Source organism: Cygnus olor, chromosome 8 (genome assembly GCF_009769625.2).
Source record: "Cygnus olor isolate bCygOlo1 chromosome 8, bCygOlo1.pri.v2, whole genome shotgun sequence".
NCBI lineage: Eukaryota > Metazoa > Chordata > Aves > Anseriformes > Anatidae > Cygnus > Cygnus olor.
Window position 1 is genome coordinate 24168924 of NC_049176.1, and position 24988 is coordinate 24193911.

At 42.2% G+C, this 24988-nt stretch overlaps 1 protein-coding gene across 3 annotated transcripts in view; it reads right to left on the reverse strand.

Moving 5' to 3' along the window:
• TRABD2B (TraB domain containing 2B) overlaps positions 1-24988 on the reverse strand; it is a 284436-nt gene that overhangs the window by 27384 nt on the left and 232064 nt on the right. For 2 of the 3 annotated variants that reach the window (XM_040565346.1, XM_040565345.1), the window contains exon 5: positions 20904-20994. In XM_040565346.1, coding sequence (XP_040421280.1) covers positions 20904-20994 — 91 coding nt within the window. Of the gene's footprint in view, positions 1-14019; positions 15344-20903; positions 20995-24988 lie in introns of those variants that run through there. The other variant, XM_040565347.1, reaches the window with a different exon arrangement.

The window sequence follows — 24988 nt, forward strand, 5'->3', positions numbered from 1 at the left end:
GTCTCAGTCTCATTGCACTCTGTTAGCACAGCTGCACTGGATGAAACCATGGGGATATAATATACTTTTTTTTCACTCCTTCACTGCTGCTGAGACAGCTTTTCAAGATACATAGCTATTTTTAAAGCCACAGAAAAGCAGAGCTAGTTTTCACTTTGTGAGGCCACAGTGCCTTTTCTCAAGGAGTGAGAAACCACCCAAATATCTTGGTCCATACAAAGATCTCGGAGATTTTTCATGAATAACTTGATACAACTCCAGGCTCAGAGGTTCCACCCATTTTTAAATGTATCATTCCCACATGGGATGGTGTTTGAGAAACTAAAAATATTTCAGGCCCTTAGGTGGGTTTCTCTCATCTCTGACCTTAATTTCCTTCCCTGGGAAGCACAGTTCTGCAAAACAACCTCCCTGAAATCATGAAGTCCAAATAAGAAAACCAGGGAGTCTCAGCAAACAACCTAAGTTGCTTTATCCTATGGAACAGAAAATAGTGAAAACAGGAAAACATTTGTTCTTATTCATTCTTGAAAATGCTTAATCCAACAGACAAAGACCCCTGTGGTTTTGTTTCACTTCTGGTGGATTTGCCATCCTTTTCTAATTCTTTTCAAGAATTAAAAGAACAAAACAAAACATTCAAGTAGATTAGGCAGTTGTACACTCCATTAGACTGTCTCAGCATTTCTCTTTCTGCCTTGTGGTCTCCAGTGTGTCTCTATGTTGGCACTGATTATAGAAATTTGACTCATCATCAGGATTTGCCAGGCTTACAGAGGGGATCTGGTCGGAAAAACAAAATGAGCATCGTGAAGGCCTGTAATAGCTTCTTTTCATAATTCCCATGCTCATAATTGCTCCGGCCCTACTTTCCCTCAACCCCAAGCCACCTGGGAGTGCAGACGTGCCTTCCTGCCTGCCAGGCAAGCACCCCTCCTGCCCTCACATCATCCGCTCAGAGGGCTTTGTCCATCTCCCAAGTGGAACACCTCCTCCACAGGGCCACAGATTTGCCCTTGCTTTAGCTCATGAGATAGGAGATACCATTCGGAGACCCCCACAGAAGCACCTCCTCTTACAGCCAACTCACTTCAACCACTCGTCAGTAACAACAAGAAACCTACTCCCCAAGACAATGCTTTTAAGCACTTTGCTACCTTCCATACAACTAAATCCTTCATCTATTTTTCAGTGATTTTGCGGTAACATCTTTGTTCACTTGGATACGTGCAGAATCTCTTAAAACCCAAGTTTGCCAATTTGTTATTTGCATCTTGTCTTTGTGGTGTGAGAAATGGAAAAGCGTCGTTCAGCACACTGCCATGGTTTGCATCCACTTTCAAAGTAAGGCGCCGGTGCCGAGCTTTTTCCTTTGCTCCTTGCTTCAATTTTCAAGACTGTCAGACAAGGAAAGAATTTGTTTCGAGAGACAAGCTGTGGTGATAGCAAGGAATGTGTGATGTGGCAGCTTTATCCTTATGCCACCGTTCTTGGGATGCACCAGGACTGTAGCCAGGCACTAAGTTAAGAACATTTTATTATAGACGGATTCCCATAAATTTCAATTTGGGAGTCTTTGTCAAAGCAAGAATTCATCAGTCCTTCACAAGCATCTTGCCTCCCCTTGCCACAGGCCACAGAGACATCTGCTTCTTGCTTTTTTTTTTTTTTCCTTACGCATCTCTCAGAGAGAACAGTCATCCCCGCCACAAGATGGGCACCAGAATGTCCTGTCCCACAAGAAGCTTGACATTTCTTTCTTTTCCATGCTAGGATGAAACTCGGATTTCCATAGCTCTTGGGAGTGCAGCAAACAAAAGGAGAACAGAAAACCAGGCAGAAATCCTAACCCACCCCAGCACAGCTTATATGGCCTCCCACTGTTGATGTACAGTACAGATCTAGGCCATGGTCTCTCACGTTACCAGGTGACACCAGTACATACCAGCACGGAGTTCACCTCCTTCAAGTCGAAAGTGTGAATTTATTTATTCCTTACTGCAAAAGAGAGTCACTCCAAAGAAGAGATCTGAGGACTAGATTTGTCCCATACTGCTTCAGGTGTTCAGCCAAATTGTTTAATCAATCACCATATGCTTCCCCAACAGTCAAAGGAAAAAAGATGAAAACCCAGGCTGCTTATTTATCCTATGTATTTGCATCTGGATTCTCTGGAGACGCCCACCCCTCTCCTTTAGTGACCATGCAGTCCTAACCTACCTGAGCTGATTCAGACAAGTGCCATAAATTGCTGAGGATGAATTTGGGCTCAAGAGACAGCAAAACAGAATACCTGTGAAATCCCTGGCTATTCAATCACCTGAAAGAAATCTCTGGTTGGCTTAATTATAACGAGGTTATTTTATTTAGTATGCCGTTGCCTTAGGCCTGTATGCTACAGTTAAAGCATTGCCATTTCTTAACAGAATTTGGAAACAAAGTTGTTTTCATTTTTGCACCAGTCTACTACAACTCACGATCAGTTAAATTAGGTTAAGTAATTAAATTAGATTACAGTCCACCCAAAGCTTGGATGGTATCTCTGGACTTAAAATCCACATCACAGTATTTGTCTGGGAAGAACCACTGCTTTTCAAGAACTGTGACCTTAGTCTGAGAGGGAATTTGGTCCTCCGTATAAACATATAAATGCAAATACTCAACTCTGTGCATAAACAAAGTGAAAAGCTTGTGAGGTCAAGCTATTCCCATGGATTTTAATGTTTTCCTTCCTAGTTTGAGAAACTATAAAATGAAAGAAGTGTGTAGAAGTTTTCTTGCCTATTCCATTTCATTAAAAGTGGAGCTGATCTGCGGCACAGAAGAAATGTAAACTTTTTTTCAATTTGAGTGGTTGAATTTACTGAAAAAATGAGAGCGCTAAAACATTTGTAATGTGCCATTTCCACATTTTCAAATGGCCTTTTATTTCAGAAAAGTCAAAATGTTTCATTTCAGCACTTTCTGAACAAAGCTTTTGATTTTTTTTTGAGTCCTCTGTTTTCAAAGACTTAAACGCTACAAAGTGTCCTTTTTTGTTTAAAAATTGATCTCGATTAAAAAGAAAAACCCAACTAATAAATACAAATGACAAAACCCAACCCCTGCCTTCAAAGACGTCCTCAGAATATTCCTTTTCATTTTGCTGTGAACTCATTTCCCCCTTCTCAACTTTTTTTTAGTTCAGTTCCTGAACTAAACCATCCTTTGTTCATGCTTCTTTAGCGTAAGATGTATGAGCAGTGCGCTCCAGCCTCAGAAGATGGGCTGTGCCCATAGAGGAAGGATGGGCTGACTCTCCAGTCTTGCTTCCATCTCCCACGTTAATAAGTAAACAAGATTCTTCTCTGCCCTTATGGCACACAGAAGGGCTCATAGCCTCACTTCAGACCCTATTCCCTAAATCTTCACACTCTTATTATCACCATGCCAGCTAATTGTTAAGCTATTTATACCTAGGTAGTGTGGTTTATGCAGAACACTCATAACATTGCTGCCTTTGGAGCCTCACTGCCTCATGAAAGTTGTACTCAAAGCTCCTTGGACAGAATACCTGTCCCACAGCTCAAGACAGTCTATTTTCTGCTCCAGCATCCTGGTTCAATGTGGGATCATGTAGCTACGTGGCTGCCCTGGGAAATCTGGTTTGTTCTGGAAGTCCACTTCACAGACGACAGAAAGCGCCTGGCATTCAAATTACAATTCCTTTATGCCCATGTACCACTGGAAGACCTGTCACATAACGTTAACCTCAATGTTTAATCTTCTTCTAATGAATTTTTGCATGCTGACTTTGCAATATTTCTGCTTTTCCTCCCCGATTTTGGACAGAAACAAATGCTGGAGTGTCAGCACTGTCTCTGGAGTAGAAATCCTAACTTCTGGCCAATTTTTCCAATAACACACAGTTTTTCTGATGAATCTAAAGTGATGTGATTACCCCACAAGACAACATTTTAGGCTTGCATTTTTATTAAACTGGAGTATTTTCAAGCTTTATTCCACACTTTTTTTTTTTTCCTGAAAACCATTAGTAATGAGAGCAAACATATTACTCTTTCTTTTTTAACCTAACTTTTTAATAAGCACATGTGTATTACTTTAATAAAGAAGAATGGTGGACTTATTACTGGGCAATGTAATCTCTGTTTTCTCTTTATAAAATCTCAGAGCTTTCTATGTTAGTTTGAGGTGATGTCATATTAATTATACACAGCAGATTTTTCAGGTGCTGGAAATTAAATTCCATCATTCAATAAGTCTTGCAAAGCATAACATTTTTATCCAGTTCAGCCCAATCTGCAACATTAAGTTTCTTCAGGTCTAATTCCGATGTTTCCATAGTTTTGGTTCAGGCTTAGGTTTGGGGCTAGTTCTGGTTCTATGGTTTATTTACGGTTTGGGCAGAGTCTTAGAAACTAGACAGTGATGACCAAATACCAATGACTTATCTCAACAGTTATGAACTCAGACCCCAGAGACAAGAAAACAAGAAAAGGTCTAGAAAAAATCCTTCTTTCTCCCCCACCTGCCATAACCAAACTAGAAATAGTCACCAAAATTCACCTCTCTCCTAATTTCATTTTAAGTCAGTCGCACTCGTGATGTCTGTGGCTGTCTGCTCCTCTCCAGTCGAGGTCAACTTTTGGGACACTGAGCTGTATGGACAAGCATAAAGGCAGGTCTGCTGACTCAGTCACAAAAACTACTCTCTTGTCTCGTGTGTTGTTATTCCCAAACCATTCCTGACCTTCTGTTTAAGCATAAAAAAATTAAGGATGAATTTGCTCCATCCCAGTATGTGTCATCCAAGGTGTCAATATTAAGCAAAAGATTGACAACAAACAAACAAACAAACAAACCCAACTTGCTACTAAACTTTTGACTCCTCGATAGAATTACTGTTAAAACATAACCATTCTGTGTACCCTTCTTGCTTGCTATCCAAATTGAATTCTGCTCCCAGATTTTGTCCTTCAGAAACTGATTTCCCTTCTCTGCTGGATCCCCTGGAGAGGGAAACATCTGCAGGAATACATATTTCTCATCACATCTTAAAAATAAACTCTCTACAGAGACATCAACCAAGCACAGTACTAAATGCCTAACTCAGTACATTTTTGCTGACTTTAGACTTATGTTAGGGACAGGCTAGTCAGTGTAGCCTGGTGTTGTTTTCCGCATTTTCTCCTGATGTTTTTGAAGCTGGGCTCTGGCAGGGATGAGATACTGGGTGGATCACAGATCTGTACAAGCATGGCAATTGTCTTCCTTAAGTACCTTGTTCAATACAGACTCTTAGATTACAAGACAACAGATAACGTAGGCACATAAGCAGCTGCTATCTCTACAAGAGGAGAGACATGGACCACTTAAACTGAGCAGCAGGCAGAAGTGTGGAACCGAACAGCCCTAAGAAGATCATGCCTGTAAGAGACCTGACATCTCTGTTACACTGAATCCACTTTTCCTCTCTGTAGCTGACGTGCTAAAACATCTGATCTACTTAGCCATTAATGGCTGCTGAGCTAAAAAAAGGAACACGGAGCCAGGCTGCCTTTCTCCAAAATATTGCTATAGCCCATCTGCATCATTTTCATCACAAAGCCTGAGTGTTTCCAAGAAAAGAACTAAACAGTTGTCAGAAATCCTATTCAGACAACATTTCAGCCTGTCTGTGGGCATTTTTACTGCACGGTAATGGACAGAGCCCTTGAAATATAATGAAGACAGAAGAGTTCTTCCTTCAAACTCCACTTGCTTTAACGTCTAACGCTGTTTTATCAAATCTAACGTTAACAGATTTCACAAAAGGTCTCTATATATTAGCCTGGTTTCACTTGAATTCCCACTCTATATTAACTCATGCTGATAAAACTGCTTGTATCAAATACTCATTTCTGCCTGACAAATCCATTCTTCATTATAATTCTTTGTTAATGAAGCATGCATATTGCTGCTGAAGCCTTGGGGAAGAAAAGTAGCTTCTTTATTCTATTTGTTTTTGGTTGTTAATTGAAACCTATGAGACTAGATCTTAAAATACAGTTCGAATATCTAGAAATATCTGAGGCCACAAGAAAAATTGATTTTTAATGAATTCAGGCAAATCTCACCAGCTAGTTACTAACATGAGGGCCAAGGTCTTGCTCTACTTAGAAGAGGAAAACTCTCCGTGACCCGAGCTGGTGCCTTGCAGCAGCATTACAAGGCAGGGGCTTTCCTGAGCTCCATCATTTCTCTCCAACACCAGTTCTGATGTTGAGAGGATGCCGCTTGCATCCTTGGAGAGGACCCTGAGAGGCATTGCTGAATGCTTTCATCGTGAAATGAAAGCCAAAAAGGGGAAATTTTTTTCTGACATCTGTGAGATGTATTTGGAAAAGGTATTCACAGCTCAGCACAATTCATACGGGATGAGGAATAAAAACAGAAAGTCGCATCAGCCTTCCTAGGTCTTCTACAGAGCTTCTGAAAAGGGGGAAGGGAGGGAAGGAGAGTGATGGGTGTTCTGGTGCCCTTCATCTTCCCACGGAGGAAAGGGAAGGAACATCCATGCATGGCTACCAGGGGCTTTCTGCTGCCCCAGCAGAGGAATTCAGCCAGCTGTCTTCCTTGGACAGGGAGTTATCAACACCCTCAGGTGCTCTTCATGTAGTCTACAGATTTCATTTGTCAGTGAAAAGCAATAAATTAGGCTGAGGATTGGCAGGGCTGAGGCCTCATTAGGCCTCATAATTAGGCTGAGGATTGGCCCCCTTCACTGGGGGCACTTTGTGAATGTGACAAACGGCCCTTGCCACAAGCTTGAGCAAACCCAACTTCTACACAAACTTCACGCACGCACACACACGAGCGTACACAATACCAGCAATCAAGCCCAGCTCTCCTCCCATGAAGAGAACCCCACGTGGCAGTAAATGAAACACCAGGAAAATGAGAACCACTTGTTTTATTGTCCCCAGAGCACAGTATGTCACTTAGGAATCCTCCTCCCACCATTGTATGTGCGTGTGTGTTTGCTTAGTCTGTGTGTATTTGTTTGTTTGCCTGGAAATGTTTTATCTATGTGCCAGTTCTCTGAGAGGGTATCGCAGACCAGCATTTGTTGCACTGCCTAGCTACAAAAAGCATGTAATATCACTTCTAACAAGTCTAACGGACGTCAGAGACTCATCAAAACTATGCCTGGCATTTGGCTTCAGTTCTAGCAGTCATGTTAGCCTCTTATCACTGTGGAAAGCTGGAACATTTTCAGAACAATCAAACCTGGTTTGGTTTGAGGAGGTGCTGCAACCCAGCTCACATTACAGGAAAGCCAATATTCCTTTGCTAACAGGGGACTTTTTACCTCAAAATCACTCTTTATTCTAAGAATAAATCTTGTAATTTAAGATTGCCTTTTTTTTTTTTTTTTAATATATTATTAAAGTGAACCATCTTATCTGTTCTCAGAGACTGTCCCCTCCTTCCAGCCTTATGGGATCAGGCCATCTGTGCCACACGGCCCTACACTGGACATACACTTTATTTTCAAAGGGTCTGGAGGAACAAGGGTTCCACTTCTGTGCTTGCAACCTGCCTTCAGCTTCTGCCTCTGTCTTCCTTATTCACACTGAGTGTCATTGTTTGCTACTTCTACCTGTAAGGGGCTTCATTTTTTCTCTCACCATTTAATAAGCGAGGACTCCTCCTGCCTCAGACTAACTTCCCCTCTAGGTGTTGAATTTGCAGCACAGGTTGGGGATGTTGCCTTCACTAAAAGGGCCCCAGAGGAACTCCAGTTTCTGTTATCCACAGTAGGGTTGAATTTATGTTGCTATCAGACACAGAAAGCCCTTGAATTTTTTTTTTTTTTTTTTTTTTCCTGTGGCTGTCTGCCCTGGCAGCTAAGATCAGTCCTGGATAGGCGGTATCTCCATACCCCAGGTGTGAGATTGATAGGCAAGCACCAGCCAACACCAAGACCAGAAACAGGAAAGCCCCATATAAATCTTCTACTTTCACTAGAAGCAGCTCTACAAAGGAAACATCTGTACAAGAATGGGTTGATAAGTCTCAGGCACTGAAAAGGAGACTCAAATGACCCCTCTGTCATATTCTGCAGTAGCCAAGATACATCTTGTATTTACTCAGAGCAGCACACGGCTGCCAGTGGTTTTACAGCTCTCCCGACAGGCCTGAGCATGGCCCATCACATCCCAACAGGGCAGGGATTGCCCAGTGGTTTAGCGGTTAGTAGCTTAACTAATGCTAAACTAGCCATGCTGTCACAGTTTTCCTCAGGGAGTGAAAAATCCCGTCATGCCCCAGCTTTCCATCCACCCATGGGAATAAGTCCCCGCCCCACACGAAGACAGTGAGAAGAAATACAGCAGAGGTTAAGGGACGCTGAGCTGCTGGGGGCCTTGTGAGCATTACGGACAGATAAGCGTGGGCCAGACTGCAGAACTGTCCCCTCGTGTTGTTGAGAGGTTACCCACACAAGATGTTTTAATTACGACCACAGAATGAACGATTCATCTGACTCATCTCTCTGCAACGAGAATAAGCACTTGGGGCTGCCCCAGCGGGCCCTCTGAGACAGAGAAGTTTATTCTGAACTGAAGCACAGGCTACTCAAGCAGTGCTCTCTTTAGCTCAGTTTCCTAACCAAATGATGACACCCTGCACGTAAGCCTGTCTGTCCCTCTGTCTATTCCCTTCTCCAGTAACTATCTGACAACCCGTTGTAACAGAATTATCCCAAGTAGCACAGATATCAGAAAAGATTAAATGTCCTTATTTGTATGAAAATATGCAGCAAGGAGAAAGACCTTCTGAGAAAAGGCTCAGGTGTGAGCTCAGCCCTTTCCTAGATACCAGTCCAATGACGAGAAAACCCATACGACACCTAGACTTCATCAGGTCTGTCATTTCCAGCCTTCTTTTCTCCAGACCAGACAAACAAAGCATCCTCAGTCTCTCCTCACAGGACATGCCTTCCAGCCATGCTAAAACATAAAACGTGTCCTGCTCCATGACTTCATTTAAAACATGCCTACGCATGTCATTTGTTTTCTTTCACTGATTTGAGTGGGAATTGTTAACCATTCAGCAATGATTGCTATCAGCATAAATGCTTGAATACATAAAAACTGACTTAAATTCATGGCTGTATTTGTAAAACAAACAAACAAACTATAAAAAACTCTGTTAACTCTGCTTTGCTTCAAGTCTATATCCCCCTTCTGCTTGAGGGGGATGTTTCAAAAATTGCCTCAGGGATTTAAAACCTCTGTGCCTGGTAAATGTTAATAGAAGTTACACTTCCCATTTCATATGTGACCAAAAACCATGATCTACACGTACAGTTGATACACATGCAAAATATTAATTTAACATTAGCAAGAAATCACATGCCTCTGAGAGAAGAAAGATGATTGCTTTGCCACAAATGCAAAGCAAGGTTTGCATTGGCAAAGTGGTTGTAAAAAACCATCCTGTGGCTCTATTGCACCCACTGACTGTCAGTCAATGAGCAGAATGACCGCTGCTCCTGGAGCAATGGAGTGGTACTGCAGAGGAAGAAAAGGGGTGCACAGCAAAACTCTGTGTGTGCCCAAAGCTGGGTCAGAGGTTAGGGCACAACTCGGTCCTTCAAATCTGCATCTGCGAGATGCAGAGAGGCAGAGGAAGAGCCACCTACAGACCTGGACTGTACCACCACCAGTACTACCCTGGCATTAGACAGCCTTGATTCTTAGAACTGCTGATTTCAGAAATCTTTTTCTCTCCTAAATTCACATGGGGATTTCTGGATCTTCCCAGTGCTAGAATTTGATGTATAGACTCCATGGATGTTGGGAGTAATTCCTTGTGCAATGATTTAAAATGCCACAAATGCAGGCAATGTTACAATCTAAACCCACTACAACACCAGAGGTTTACTGCTCTCCTTGTAGAGAACCACGTGAGTTTATGTCAGCTAGCAATGTTTTCTTTCCCCTTCAGAAATCAGGAGGAGACAATACCACAAAAGCATTTGAGATCCATGTGAACCTCGCTTAGCCAGTGCGGATTGGGATTTACATTCCAGGGGTATAATGAACACAGAGACGCAAGGATGCAGGCACACAACGTTATTAAGCTCTTGAAGATTATCCCAGTCTCACTCAATAACTTAGCCTTTTCTTAATGATACTGGCATTTATATAAACTGTAGCCTTTAGCAAAGCTCAATGCCAACAGAAACCAGCAACATCACAGAGGCTGAACAGCAGCCCAGCATAGTCCCTTGTGTTAGAGCTCTGGACAGGCTGTATCGTTTTTCCTCAATGGAAGGGGGATGTGTTTATCTGGGAAGTGTTTCATATCAAGGACAATAGGGGAACTGTTTGGCTTTCCACAAATAAGCTGGTATGCAACTTCTGAGCACTCTCCAAGGAAAACGTTGGAACACTGGCCATGTCTTTCCAGCAGGGATTTCATGTAAAGTAGTTAATGCCCCACATCCTTCATCCTGATTTATTCCTGCTTCATCCTTGTTTCAAAGTGCTGCGCTCACTTCAAACACAACATGGGGCTCATCTCTGTGAATGCACACTTTGATCACTGGGGACTCCAGATTTGTATCGTCCCTTCAAACATAAACAGAGATGTGGTGTCTCATCAGAGGTATTTCTGTGACTGCCTTTACTTCTGCAAGAGCAATTTGGAAATGCGAAGCTGGGATTAGATGGTGGGAGATTCAAATCTAGTGGCCAGATGGGGCACTGGATACAAAAGCACTTGGACTCTATGACTTTGCCGCTGAGTTGCTGCAAGTTAGTTGGAAAATCTTGCCTTGAGTTGATGTGTTTCATGGGAGTCAGCGGATAGGATTTATTGTACTACTATCCACAAATGAGAGCACCAAATTAGGTCTTATTTGCTCTGCAAACTGTGACCTGCAGAGTGGCACTCACAAAGATGTGAACTGGTGTGACTTCCCATACCGCAAAGAAAGGGGAAATATCCCAGTGCTACTCCTTACATCAACACTGGTGCCTGCTTGGAGCAACTGTTGTCTCACTGAGGTCAATAGAAGCTACAGCTGCACTAGGTGTAAATTTAGGCTAATTGCTGGTCCTGATGAAAACAGCTGAGGCAGACAGATGGGCTCTGCCAGGTCCACAGTGGTCACAACGGTGTAAATCCTCCAGTTGCTTCTGCTGACAGACTGGAGGCTCAGAGGTCTGTCGCAGTGGCAATGGATCCGTTTTACACAAGCACAACAACTGCAGTCCACACAACACCAGCCTGAACAAGAAATCAAGGCTGAGACCCAAACATCCATTTCCTGTCAGACACTCCAGTCTTTGCATGTATTAATTCTAAAATTGGAATATTGTATCAGTGTATTTTTAGCAATCATGATTGTAGGAAATTGTCTTCATCCAGGATGTTCTTCCATTGTATCAGCTGACTCCCATTACCTCTATATGCATATACTGCATCTGACCTGTTTTTCTTCCCTCCTGTTTCTTTTCACAGGTCCATTTTTCATTCTTCCTGGAATGTAGAGCATTTGGGAGTGTAGGTGGAAAGCCAAAGTCTTTCAACACCCATTAATACAAATTTGTTTTATTAATTAAGTTTGTGGGAAGAAAAAAAAATAAGAGAGCTGATCCTCTACTCTGCAATCATGAATCACTGTCATGCACATGAGAAGACATGTCCTCTGAGACACTGGAGGCTGCTTCAGACAAAGTGATTGAATTGCTTTCTTGGGAAGTCCTGAGTCATCAAACACAGCAGTTGAATTCCCAGGAAATGGGAAACATATTGGCATGACATTCACTTGTATGGAGCACAAGCTCCAGAGAAGGGTGAACCCCCAAAGGTTCTGGACATCGGTTTAGCTTGTGGAAGAGTTTTAAAACTTGAAAGCTTCTCTGAAGTATATCTGATCTGGAGCTGGGTAAAGTAGTCCCAATGTATGATTTACTGCATGAATTAAACTCGACATTACAGATTACATGGGAATTTACTTTTGACTTCTAATAAAAATGACTCAATGATTACAACATGAAAATATGTTCTGGCTTTTAAGTTATTCACTCTGACAAGTGCTTCCTATATTCACTATTCTTAATTTACTAGTCATGTTGTAAGAACTTACTTCTTTGGCGTTCCTGCTCCTAGCACTTAACTAGAAGGAGCAGCTGATACACATTGTTCTTAGTCTGATCCTTCACCATGGTTCTCCTACAGTAATACACAGAGATTTCAGACCCAAAGTTGGGTCAGGGCCAGAGTAAAGTCATTTGGCTTGGCTAAGATATCATGAGTCATTAAAAGGGAGGCTATTTTGCATTGAAATAGACAAGAAATGGCAGAAGATTTCATTTCATGTGTATGTAAGAATGACCATCTTCTTGCGGGGGCAATTCAGAAAAGTAAGTACATTTCAAAACTTGCTACAAGATCTGCAAGTTGTCATCTGGCCATGTCACCAGTCACACAATTTTGTTTTGGAGAGCTTCTAACCCCATTTGGGCTGTGAAGCATGTCCCTATAAATAGCTGAACACTCATGGAAGATGTAAAATTAATTTGTCACTGTATTGCTATGCAGAAAACTGTATCCCCAACTTTTTTTTCCTTTTTTTTTTTTTTTTCCTAAGACTGTGTTCTTGAAGGAATTTTGAGCGAAAGTGTCAATGAAAAATTCATTGACTACTCTCTTGCCCTGTTCCATTTTTAGGAACTCATGCATGTGAAAGAGATCTCCTCAAGCAGAATTACAAGTAATTACACTTATGCTAAATCAAGTAGCTCTATTGATGGCAGCACAACCCACAGACCTCCTGGCTGAAGGAAAAGTCAGCTCTGGAAGAGGAAAAGCTATCTGGCCTAACGTGTGAGGTCTCTTTGCCTGACAACGTGATAGTGAAGGTAAGGGAAGTCGGCACTGCCTAGACAAAGTGACAGCAAACAGACCACAAACTTCCTTAGATAAACGACATCTTTCAAACCACACAATACCACTTGATACCTTTGTGCCCCTTGAGCTGTTACAAAGTGCAGCTGCACTTCAGCCCAGATTGATATCACTTGGGACGGAGGCCATCAATCCACAGGACAAGTGCAGGCTGAATACACAAACAGAAAATTCACACAATCTCCCCGTTTCAATATAAGGCTGGAGAGAGGATGGTGCAATTTTTCCAAAGGCTTAAATGAGTCTGATGACATTGTCTCACTTGAACACAGAGCCCAAGTCCTCCAAATAGGAGGGGAATTCATCTCACAAAATGATTAAACATCTAAAACTAGCCAGACGTCTACTGCAAGCAAGTTCAGCTAGCTAAGACACCCACAGACACTCCTCTAGAAAAGCCAGTCTTTTTACATCGACTCTAATAATAATGTGTGAGCAAGCTCCCTATCTTCTACTGTTTCTTTCACGGCACCTCACAACCAAAGACAGGAGACGATCAGCTACAATCTCATGTTAATGATGCCTGCTCTAAAGCTACTGGCACATATGGAAGCCTTGATGTTGATATCAGTACAGTTTGGATCAGCTTTATCTCTAGCAACTACGGACCAGGATTTTAACCTTACATTAACGATGTTAGCGTGAACAGATCTGCATCAGAGTTGGCTGGATGCAGAAAGAGGATGAAAAATCAACTTCCCTCTGGAACCAAGAATTCCAAAATTTGGCTAGGAAATAAAGTAAGAACTAGCTCTGATCTTCTGAAGTCTCCAAGGCTTTCTAAGTTGACTATTAGTTTATAAAGCATGAGAACCAGATCTAAAACCGACGGGCTGCAGAGCAGCTGAAAAACTAGGAACCATAGTGCTGGCTTCATGACAGTTCAACAAGCAAGCTGCCCTCTGAGCCAACAGAGCCAGGCCAAGGTTCCCCAGTGGCTCTGTGTACAAGTTCCCGAGGAATACAATCATATAGAATATGAAAATATTTTTCTAAATAAACTAGAAATTTTCCAAAGATAAAATCTGATTATAGAGAAAAGTGAATGCCCCACTGGGAAAAATGGTCAAGCAAAATTCCTGAGAAGTTCTCTTCTATATTCTTTCACCAACATCATGAATTATCCTGCTCTTTCACAGGATGGGTAGTAAAAATAAGCACTATTTTTTTGTAGCAAGTTCCACTCTTTCAGAAGGCAGGCAGTGTTTAAAGATGGCCTAAAGAACATGAACACACACTTGCTCTAAACAATGGGAAGGAAGTGACAGGATAATTAAGTTTCTATGGCTGAGAACTTGTAAGTTGACTTTGCTTTTTTACCATGACTTGGAGGTTTCCTTCAATTTCTTTCCCCCTACGAGTTACTTTGATTGGCTCAGACCCTATGCTTTGTGGCTATAAGGCAATTATAGACACAAAGAAAATTAAATCGCAAAGGAGGATATTTTAAAGGCACACGGGAAACCCTTGAAAATGTACTGTGCATATTTTCATGACTAAATGTTTTAAGCATTAAGTAGTTATATTCTCCAATGTTAGATGAGGCAATAAATTTGCCAATGCATGCAGATGAACCCCATTTAATCCCTATACACCACTTACTGCAAATTATGCTGTCAAAGAAAACCCCTAAATAATGGGTTTGCTTTTCTTCTGAGGGCAAGGAAGCTTGTGAAGGGAGTATGATCTTCAGGCTCAGATCAAGTGAAAGATCCAGAGGTTTACAATAGGATTAAGAAGAATTGCAGCATCCCAATGGGCAGATTATTCCACCCACAGAAATAAAAAGCATGCATTTTTCCCAGTCTCAGAAGAGACGAGATTCAGAATGGCCTAATGTCTCCCCAGGTCTTTTTTTTTCCTTAATTAATTCAGTTGTTCCCAATGAAAGTGCCACAGCTCTCACAATTTTTTCTTCTTTCTTTTAGAAATAAAGTTGTAAAATAAGTAAAGTTTTAATGTTCTCCTAAGGGTATCCCAAACATTAACAGCTAAGTGGTCCAGGAAGAATGAGAATGGAGGAACCCTGCCATGCAGGCACCCCAAACAAGACACGTGGGTATCCCAACAAACATGGCAACTGCTGGAAAATGCCTGAGGGCTTTGATGGCACCAGTAAGTTTCTGGGATGGTGTCTACTGAACTGGCGTTTTTACTAAGTAGGAGTTATGGGGAAAGTTACATCAAAAATTTTCCACCCAGTTCTGCACACCACCTTTTGAAGGTCATGGATCCCGATGGAGTGAAAAGGCTGCACTGCTGTGTGGATCAGGTGTGCTTTCATCCCATGGGGAACAAGAAAACATTTACAGTAGAGCAAAGACACTTCCATCATGAGACAATGCTGATGCCGGGAAGCCAGGGTCACACCTGTAGAATGCTGTGAGAAAAGGAGAACAAGCAAGCACTTTGCTTCAGAAAAATGAAACTACAATAGCAAAGACATGTTGCTTCGACTGGGCCAGGAAGTTCAACCATAAGGAGGAAGGGTAATTAATTTCTACAGCAGAGCTCTGAGAGTTTGCAATAAACTCTCAGATGGCCAGAAATAAAAGCCTGTCCTGAATTCTCCCATTCTGAAGGAAGGCAGCATTGAGCATAATATCTGAAAGAGCAGTCTGATGGAAATGAGCACCGCCGTGTGTTTTTCTGGCCTAGAAAACTGTGTGCAGTATGTCAAGGCTTGGCGCATGGCAGAAGGTCAGAGCTGATTCTGAGAACTCAGTAACAATAGAGAGTCATCACTGGACACAGGTGCTTCCTGAATTGATCTCGCAATTTGGCTGTTTCCAATTAAATGTGAAGCAGCTGTGGCCCTTTATCTGCTCGACTCACTGGAATCCATCTAAAGGGAAACTTTCTCCCATCTCCTCCTCCCCCACCCCAAGCAGACAGCCCTGCTCTCTGAAGAAAGAGAGGGGCAGGGACAGCCGATTGGCAGAAACCCCACTATTAAAAGTTACCCTTTTTCATCTCAGGGCAAAGCAATGAGATACTGATTCAGCTGTTCATATTCCAATGCCTTTATTTGGGGACAACAAAGACAGCCAACAGAATAAGAAGAAAATATGAATGCTGTTGAAGGTTGTCAGGCAAACAGATTCAGGATGCTTTCTCTCGGGCAACAAAATAAGCAAATGAAGCCAATGTGGGGGTAAGTTCTGAAGTGTTTACAGCATTGTTCTGCATGCTGAGTACAACAGAGTCCTTTACAGAAAGGGATGAAGCTTTAAAGAAGGTATTTCCAATAGTCAGTGGGATTTTAGAAAGGACTCAGAAAAGTCAGCACAGAGCCACCAGGCAGATCAACAGGAGCTAGCAGATTTCAGAAATCCAGTAGGTGCTAGTGTAGCTCCTGGATAGCTCTGCGCCAGCTACATGTACTTTACATGAACTTTTCTTTGCCAGTTCATTGATTCTGGAGGCACCAAAACCCTCCACGTCTTAGCTCTCTCTTCTAGACTGCTAAGGCCTCACTTTTTCTCCAGCACCTTAAGAAAGGAAGAGCTTGGATCAAATTTCTGGTTGTCACTAGACAACAGAAAAGTGAGACCCAAAGTAATCACTTTGGTTGTCTCAAAGGGAAGCCATCTAACAACCTGTGCTTAGCATCTTAGATGCAGAAAGCCAAGAATATCCTGGTTTTACCCAAACTGTATGTAACTGAAGGCATTTACAGCTTTTGTCTTTGTCCTGTTTAACTCTTCTCAATGCTTTTCTAATACACAGGAATAGCAGTAGTTCTTTCTAAAATGTATTCTCTTGTCCTTTCTGAAACAGGTGTTAGAGATTAAACACAATTCCAGACTACCCCACCTATTTATGATAACATTGCTTCATTATTATTGAACAATGAAGTTCAGACTACTAATCATTTCAATCCCAATAACAATAATATTATTCTAGGAACAGAGATCTATCCTCAGTAGGCGAGGCTGGCCGCCTCGGAGTTGGCGCAGCCGCAACGCCCCTCCACGAGTTCAGGGGGATCTCGGGCTTGGCCTCGTCAGGGGCGTCCCAGGGCAGCGGCGGGACCAGGCCGCGACAGAGGCTGACGGGGACTGGGCGTTGCCAGGGCCACGGCGACTGCGCCCAGGCCCTCCGCCGAGAAATAGAGAAAAAAAGACAAAAAAAAAAAAAAAGACGCCGACGACCCAGACCCTGCCCACCAGGGACGCGGCTGTTCAGGCCTCCGGCTGCACGGAGCGCCTGAGCTTGCCGCTGCCGGGGGAGGGCAGCAGGGAGACCGCCTGTGTTCAGGGGGAAGGGCTGCTCAAATGGTGGCTGAGGTGGAGGAGGAGGAGAGACTGAGGGGAACTAGGGCGTGTGAGCAGGCGATTGCCTGGTGGAGTAACCCCCTGGTGTGCCAGAGAGAAGGGCCCTGGGGGGATACCCCCAGAGGGTGGTGGAGCCCCTGTCCTGTCGCTGTCGGACAGAGGGAGGGGGCCGGCAAGGGGACTGGACTGAATGATCTTTCAAGGTCTCTTCCAATCCCTAACATTCCGCGATTCTGTGATCTACAAGAATAATTTATTTATTTTCACCAAGACAGTACGGCTAGTAACTAGGATGTAGTTACCTTCATTGTTGCAAATAGCTAGGCTTCTGACTTAACCTGAGAAAGATTGTCCTGCAACTTAACTGTCAGCCAAAATATTCAGCCAAAACCACCCTTAGTTTCAATATGATCTACCTCCAAAAGTTCCTGTGTGCCAGCTCAAATCATTCCTCTTGGCCTTTCCGGGCACAATCTGTGCACAAAAATCCTGTTTTGAATTCCCTTGGCCAAAACATAACCATACAGCTGTTTCATTTTTTTCCAACCCTTGCATTTTTTCCATGTGCTGTCCACACTCCCCCAATTCTCTCCATTGGAGTCCAGCTGATTTTCCCTGCACACCATCCAACTTTTCAATTGTCAGTGCCAGAACGCAATGAAGTGGACCTGACTCCCTTAAACAACTTACTTGGAATTAAAGCAGAAACATCCCTTTGGGTTTAAGCAGAGGAGAGAAACACTTCCTCTTTCATGTATGATTGTACAAGAATGAAGATGAAAACACCTGCATCTCTATGATCCATAAAACAACTTCTTGTAAGCAGCTCCATTTTTTTTTGAGCTTCTACTTGTTTACTGTATGTGTACACATGTTTAGTATAGCCACTACTACAAAACAGTTCCTCTTGTGGGCCTTTCTAGCTGTTTTCAAATGTTTTTATTTCATCTTTTAAAAAGGAAGGAGGAGAGAAAGAAAAAACAAAACAAAACAAAAAACCAAAACAGAAGCACAGACAAAGATGCAAGGTTCCATAAGACTCTTAATAACAAAAGACCAGCATCATACCAATTAACTGGTCATGCTTTCAGAATATGCTGTCAAATTTTGTCATTACTGTGCTTGATTAGACTCTTTTGCATCTCACCCAGAAAACATTAAATGCAGGCTACTCTAAGATGCATCTGCTACAGCATGGTTTGCAGCAAACTCCTCTGTTCTAAATGGGAGCTCCAAGCACTTCTGATGGATGCAGCCCCAGCTGTAGGACAGTGAAAACACAGTCCTGACATGCTAGTCTGGGAGTCTTTTTTAATTAAAAGCCGCAAGATGTTTCCCTGACATATAAATTCTATTTATTTAAACTTTCTATAATCTTCTACTGTTTCTGCACCATGCAATTTAGTAACAACCCTGTATTTCTTTACCATGCCATTTATTTTTCTTTCTGTATTCTCATTTAAGATGGACTGATCTGCGTGGATCATCAGACCATAGGGACACATACAGGTTCATCAACAGAGCATCTAATCTTTATGGAATACAGCCATATGCCCTCTCTCAACTCAGTTCAGTACACATGCACATCAACATACCCAATACATGCACATCAATACTGTATATATGTTGATATATACAATATGCATCAATATAAGTTTTGTTTGTTCACTGTTTAGGACAGCCACCACCAGAATTAGGGCCCTAGTCCAGACAAAGGGACCAACCTGCCAAATGCTCTGCTCTGGATCCGGATACAGAAGCTACCATCTGTAGGATAATTCAGTTGAGGACATATGCATTATTCTAGGCAGCAGCCCAAGTCCTCTTGCCTTCAAGTATGTTTTCCCCAGGGACTGACAATTTTAGGGAAGACGTCATGAACAAGAGATGCTGCTGCCAAGGTTGGGGAATGCATACATGGAGGTACCCCACATTGCCAGTAGGTCAACGTTAAGTAGTAGCATTGTTTCACATTTCCTGCCCCACCGTGTTACTTCAAGCCTGTGATGACTTAATAAAGACATATCCCAACACCATAAAGAGCTAAGATTGTTCCTGGATCTCTCTCACGCTACTGTATCTTTCTCTCCTCTCAAAGATTTGCTAACAGCCAATAAATTAATAGTTTCACAATTTCCAATTGAAATACTTTCCATGGGAAAATGATACTTTCAACTAAATGAAAATTGCTACGGAAAGTGCCCGCTTCTCTGAAAGGAAAGTTTCTCTGTCAGAAATGTAGGAACTATATTCCTGCAGGAACTGCAAAACTCAGCTGTTTTGATAATGCTTGTTTGGGCTTTCTGTCGTGTTGTATTTTTAGACACAGGCATTTTGGTTAATTTAAGCCAAAATTTCCAGCTTCAGTCAGTTACAGAATTTACTGCTCTTCCCTGTGTCACATTGATGTTTCTCTCTGTCACAAGTGCTTCTTAAACCTCCTCTGAATATATGCGCTGCATTGTGTATGATGTTTTTTTCTTCCTCTCCTCCCCCCATTGTTACTTAAGACTGGACTTTAATGGCTCAACATATTCCAAGAAGCATTTAGGATAAATGCTCTGTCAAAGACACTTATGTACACTTGAGCCATATTGTATTCTGTATGAATCATTTGAATCATTGTGAGTATTTCACAAACAAGGGTGAATCAGACAGATTTTCCAAGTATATTAAATATAGCTTTTTCAGATGTGGTCTCCTAGCCCCACAATTAATCCTCCATACTGAAACTCATCTCATATTTGGGCCATGTCATGTCTGCCCCACCAGGGACAGGAGCATGCTGCTAAGACTTTCTCCTAAGGAGGATAACAATCCTATAATGAAGCAATCTCAGCCAATTTTTGTCTGCAGAATGCAAGGGAAAGGTTAATTTTGCAAACTTAAATGGTATCTCGCCATCCCTTCCAGTTTTATTTTCTAAGATGTTTCTAGACCTCGAGCAGAAAGAGACCTCACCTAAATTGCCAAGAAAGAGAAGTCTAGGGGAAGAAGGAAATCTGTTTCACTGCTTGAAGACAATTTCATGACATATTTTAGCTTATACTAACAAAGATTGCCCAGAGCATAGTAATCAATCTTTCTTGCCTGCTTTACACTTGATCAGATGGATGGAGATGCTTGGGGAATATCCAATTATTTTTTACCTACCCAGCACACTTTCCAGAGTGTGTAAGATGCATCTGCTACATCGCATCTGGTCCTTCAGGCAAAATTGAAATCCCACCTGAAGAAGAGCAGCCTTACAGAGAGGCCTGAAGAATGAAGTTGGTGGCACTTTACTGCTCTGCGATGGAGAGGCAACCAAAACCCCATGGAGACAAAAATTCAAAACAACTATAGAGGAAAATGACCAGAACAATTTTTCTGGAAAACAGGAAGAAATTGTGGTGCCTCTGAGCTAGTAGTTCTAAGCAGCTATGATATGAATAAAGTTCACAAGTGAAAAAAAACAGCCACTGAAGCTCCCTGTGTTTCCAAACTCATGCCACAGATACTTTACAATGCACTTTTTGTCTGGAACTTGCGTGGGAAAGGAAGGTACCTCACCCCCTCATCCACCTCCTGTACTAATGCAATAATCTTGCTTAGTCACAGAAAAAGGGAGAGAAAAAAAGAAAAGGAAAGAAAGTGATTAATAGTCTGCGGGCAGCTGCTTACTTTCCAATTGGTTGTCCAGGAGGGGTGTGCTCCACTTCAAATCCTGCTTGTCTCAGTACATCAATCACAGTGTTGTTACCCAGGAAGTGACCTAAAATACAGGTAGAAAATAGCACTGTCAATTAAACTGCTCCTCTCACTCATTTGTCTTTCTCCTTTTGCAGCAACAGGTTTGGGAGGTAAGGTTACCAGAAGGTAGGCTAGCTCCAAAAGCAAGAAAGGCATATTATGCAATTTGTTGGAGTTACCTCAACTATTCACCAGTGAGCCTACTGCAGCCTTTGGCAATGAGCAGGGGAACAGACAGCATACAGCCTGATATGATCTTCTGTCTTATTTACCCCTCCCAACCCTCACATGACCAAGGGACTGGGTGTATAAACCAAAATCTTAATGTATTCTTTTTTAATAGCACTTGATTGTCCAGGAATCTGCAAATTGCTACCATAGAAATTTTTACTATGTGCATGGACTAAAGGTCCTTCTAATGTGGATATCCAAATGACCCTACAGTGGTGAAAAGAATATTACTTGGGCATTGACTCATGGACTGGAACAACTTACAGCCCCAGATATCCACCCTGCCCATCATCATTCATGGACATCTGCTTATGAAGAAGCTCTGAAGCTGCTGTACTCAGTGCTCATCTACCTAAAATGGCTGCGATTCATAAATTGCTTCATCAACCGCTCAGCCACCTGCACGGCAGGGCTGGGAGGAGCTGAGATGGTAACCTTATCTTTTCCCAAATGTGAAGATTTAGTCCTGTAAACCAGTGCACTTTGCTAGAAGTGTAAAGGTCGCATTCCTATTCACAGAAGTAACAAAGAGCCCAGTAAGTATTGGAGCATGTATGGGCCTTGAAAGAGTTTACTTAAGGGAATCCTATACACTTGAGGTCTGAACCAAATCCTGCTGGAGTCAATGGGAATCCTCAAAGGGCTTTGGGTACAGACTCAATAAGGCAATGTAATCCCTCCAAAGCTTTCAACTTATTGTCAGAATTCCACATTGTTTTCAGGATGGGTTCGAGGTACAAAGTAAGGACGCAAGAACTCCACTAACAGGTTACACTGAAGTCCACGTAGCCCACTAACCTGTCTCCAACTGTGGCCCACGGTAAATGTTAAATATACATAGATATATAAATGAAAGAGAGCGGGAAAGGATAGAACAATCCTCCCCCATTATGTCCTTTAGCTTCTCTCTCTGCATGGCTGGGTGACCCCCATTTACACCCAGGTCATCACGTCTCGCTGCCAGCTCTGAATAGAGCAATTCACCATGAATATGCTCAGGCCTCTGTCTCTGTCTACTTTTTGCCCCATGACATCTTGCAGCAGTGAGTTCTACAGCATGCAAAAGTGCACTCCTCTGGTTTGCTTCAAGCTTGCTGCTTAGAGAGAGTGTGTTTGCCTTGAGCACAGAGTATGTGCCTGTAGGAGATGCCAAACTGCCCGTCTCCACTACAGAATCAAATATTTTTCGCAGAAAAAAACCAAGGCAGGTGGGACATGCCCAAGACTCTCCCCATTCTATGCCACTACGTAAGGAGCTGATGCAACTGTGAGCAGTCAGCCCTAGGATACTTCACCCATACTGCATAAAGTCGCTATGAATTTGAGAGTAATTCAGTCTCCCGTATTCCTTAAGCCTGCGTCTCTCTCCTTACACTGCCAACAAGGGCGCTAATTCGCATCAGTTGTGAGAATGATGTAGTTGTATGGCTTTTAGTGCAACTTGCAAGCAGTGGTAAGAGCTTTTGGCCAAAAGACGTTTCTTCAAATGATTAAACGTACATTTGCAGAGCCCTAACGTGTTCCAGGATTCCTCCACTTCCTTTTAAGAAAACTCAAAATTTGATTTTCCCCTAACTTACTTATAACAAAAGCCAAAGGAGTAGAAAGCAGTCCCAAAAACGTGTTACATACCCTCAGAGATTTGAGAAACGAGACATTTGTGAGTGATTAACTGGATTTGATCATATCCTGTTTTTTTATGCAGTGGCCAAAGCAAACAATGGCCCCGATTCTGTCACTGGTAAAGTGACATTGAGGAATCAAAGTCAAAAGTGTCAAGGTCAGAGATGTTTCTGTGTTCATGCTCACTGTAGTAGAGCTCTACTTTCCCTGAACCAGTCCTAAATGCCAAGAGATTTCTTAATGGAAAAAACTGTCCTGGGTCCAGCAAATCTTTGACATTATAACAGTACAAAAGAATCCAATTTTAACTGCTTTAAGTCCGGAAAAAAGTAACTTGCTACAGCTCTGATTCCTCATCCACAAAATGGCAGGCCTGTCAGGAATGTCAGCTCCTGAGCAAAGCCTGTGAATCCCTTCCAAGCAATGGATGAAGACCAAAAGGTGATATCTCCTGGCCTTCCTTTCCTGCCTTCTCTGTTGAGACCATGACGAAAGCTGATAACCCTCTTGGTCTGGGGACCTGCTGTGCACGACGGTAGAGGAAAACATGGACTGCCCAGCACGTTTTTCACTCTGGTTCTGGATGCGCACAGATTTTTGCTTTTGGCCATATGTCAGCAACAAAGCCCCCAAATGCTCCAGAACTGGAACAGCTCATGATAACAATATTTATTATGTAGACACCTGTTCAACAAGACTTATCTTGATATAGCAGCCATCAGTTTCAAATGCAGCTCATTGCTGAAACAAGATGGACCAGAAAGGAAAGTGCAGTAAGATGCGAGTTCAGCATGGATTAGGTCAGGGACAAACATCAAGTCCCTGACTCTGGCTGCCAACATGTGCAAACAAATATGTAATAATTGTCAGATTTTTTTTTTTTTACATCATCAGCGGATTTTATTTATGTATACACACATGCACACACGCACACTGTACTTCATATGTGTATATGTATGTGTGCACGTGTATACATATATCTGCTTCTGCTGAAAACTTTAAAAGGTTTCTCTGCCTGGCCAGGAAATTTCATTCCAAAAGGCAAAAATCTCACCACACACAAACAAGTAAAACTATTGAAGAGTTTGTGCATCCAGAGGTAGATCAGATAACTTAAAGACACAGAGGAATGCTCTTGCTTCTGCATCACTATTCCCTCTTCAGTCTAAACCTGGATAAAATATTCCTGCAGTATTAACCAAATTTACTGTGACGGCTGATGAAAACTGGATCCCAGAGGTCAGAACACCAACTACCTTGAGAATTCCATGCAAGTATGGAAGTAGGGGAGGAGAAGAGATAGCAGACAGAAAAGATTTTCTAGATAGGGACTTGAAGTGAAACTCTGTACCTGAGTACAGCCTCTCCTAACAGTTTAAGTTTAATAAATAAATAAATAAATAAATCCTGCAAATAAAATGCAATATTGTGACATCAATCCGTTACACATTTGTGCTTAGGAGATTCACGATGATACCAGGCAAACTGCTCAAGCGTTCAATGAACTCTTAAGTAAAATGTTTGAACAAAATATCTAGTTAACTGGTTGCAGTCTGTTATGTGTGTGTGTGTGTGTATATATATATATGTATACACACACACACACACACACACTTTAAGTTCTCTCTCAGTTACCGGCTCCAGCTTATCAGGAAAGGTGTGAATGCAGTCCTTCTGCCCTCTAAGGATAAGGAAATACTCCTGAGATTTACTTGAGGACAAGGCCCAGTGCTGAATAGACATTTCAGAGTTTGAACAGAAATGCAGAGGACTGGCTAGAGCGGCTCACTGCACGCAGTGGGAGTTTCTAGGTTAAATTTGATGAGGACAAGATTTTTGTCCCGTCTCTTGTGCCTTGTTTTTCTTAGACAGAGGATCTAAGACTGGAAACACTGGAAGAACATGTTATACAGCATGGCTGCTAACATTAATCAGCCATCTTCCATCCCTGTTTTTTCTTTTTAATTAAGAACCGTGTTTTGAACTACACAAAGCAGATGCATGTAACGTGTTTCCTTATCTCCCCAAGGTTTCATTTTTCACTGGAAGAAAGAAAGAATAAGCAACTTTGTTTTTTATGAAGAGGTAAAAAAAAAAAAACAAAAAAAAACCACATGCATGATTTCCTTAATACATGTATATGTGCTTCTGAAAAGGTACAT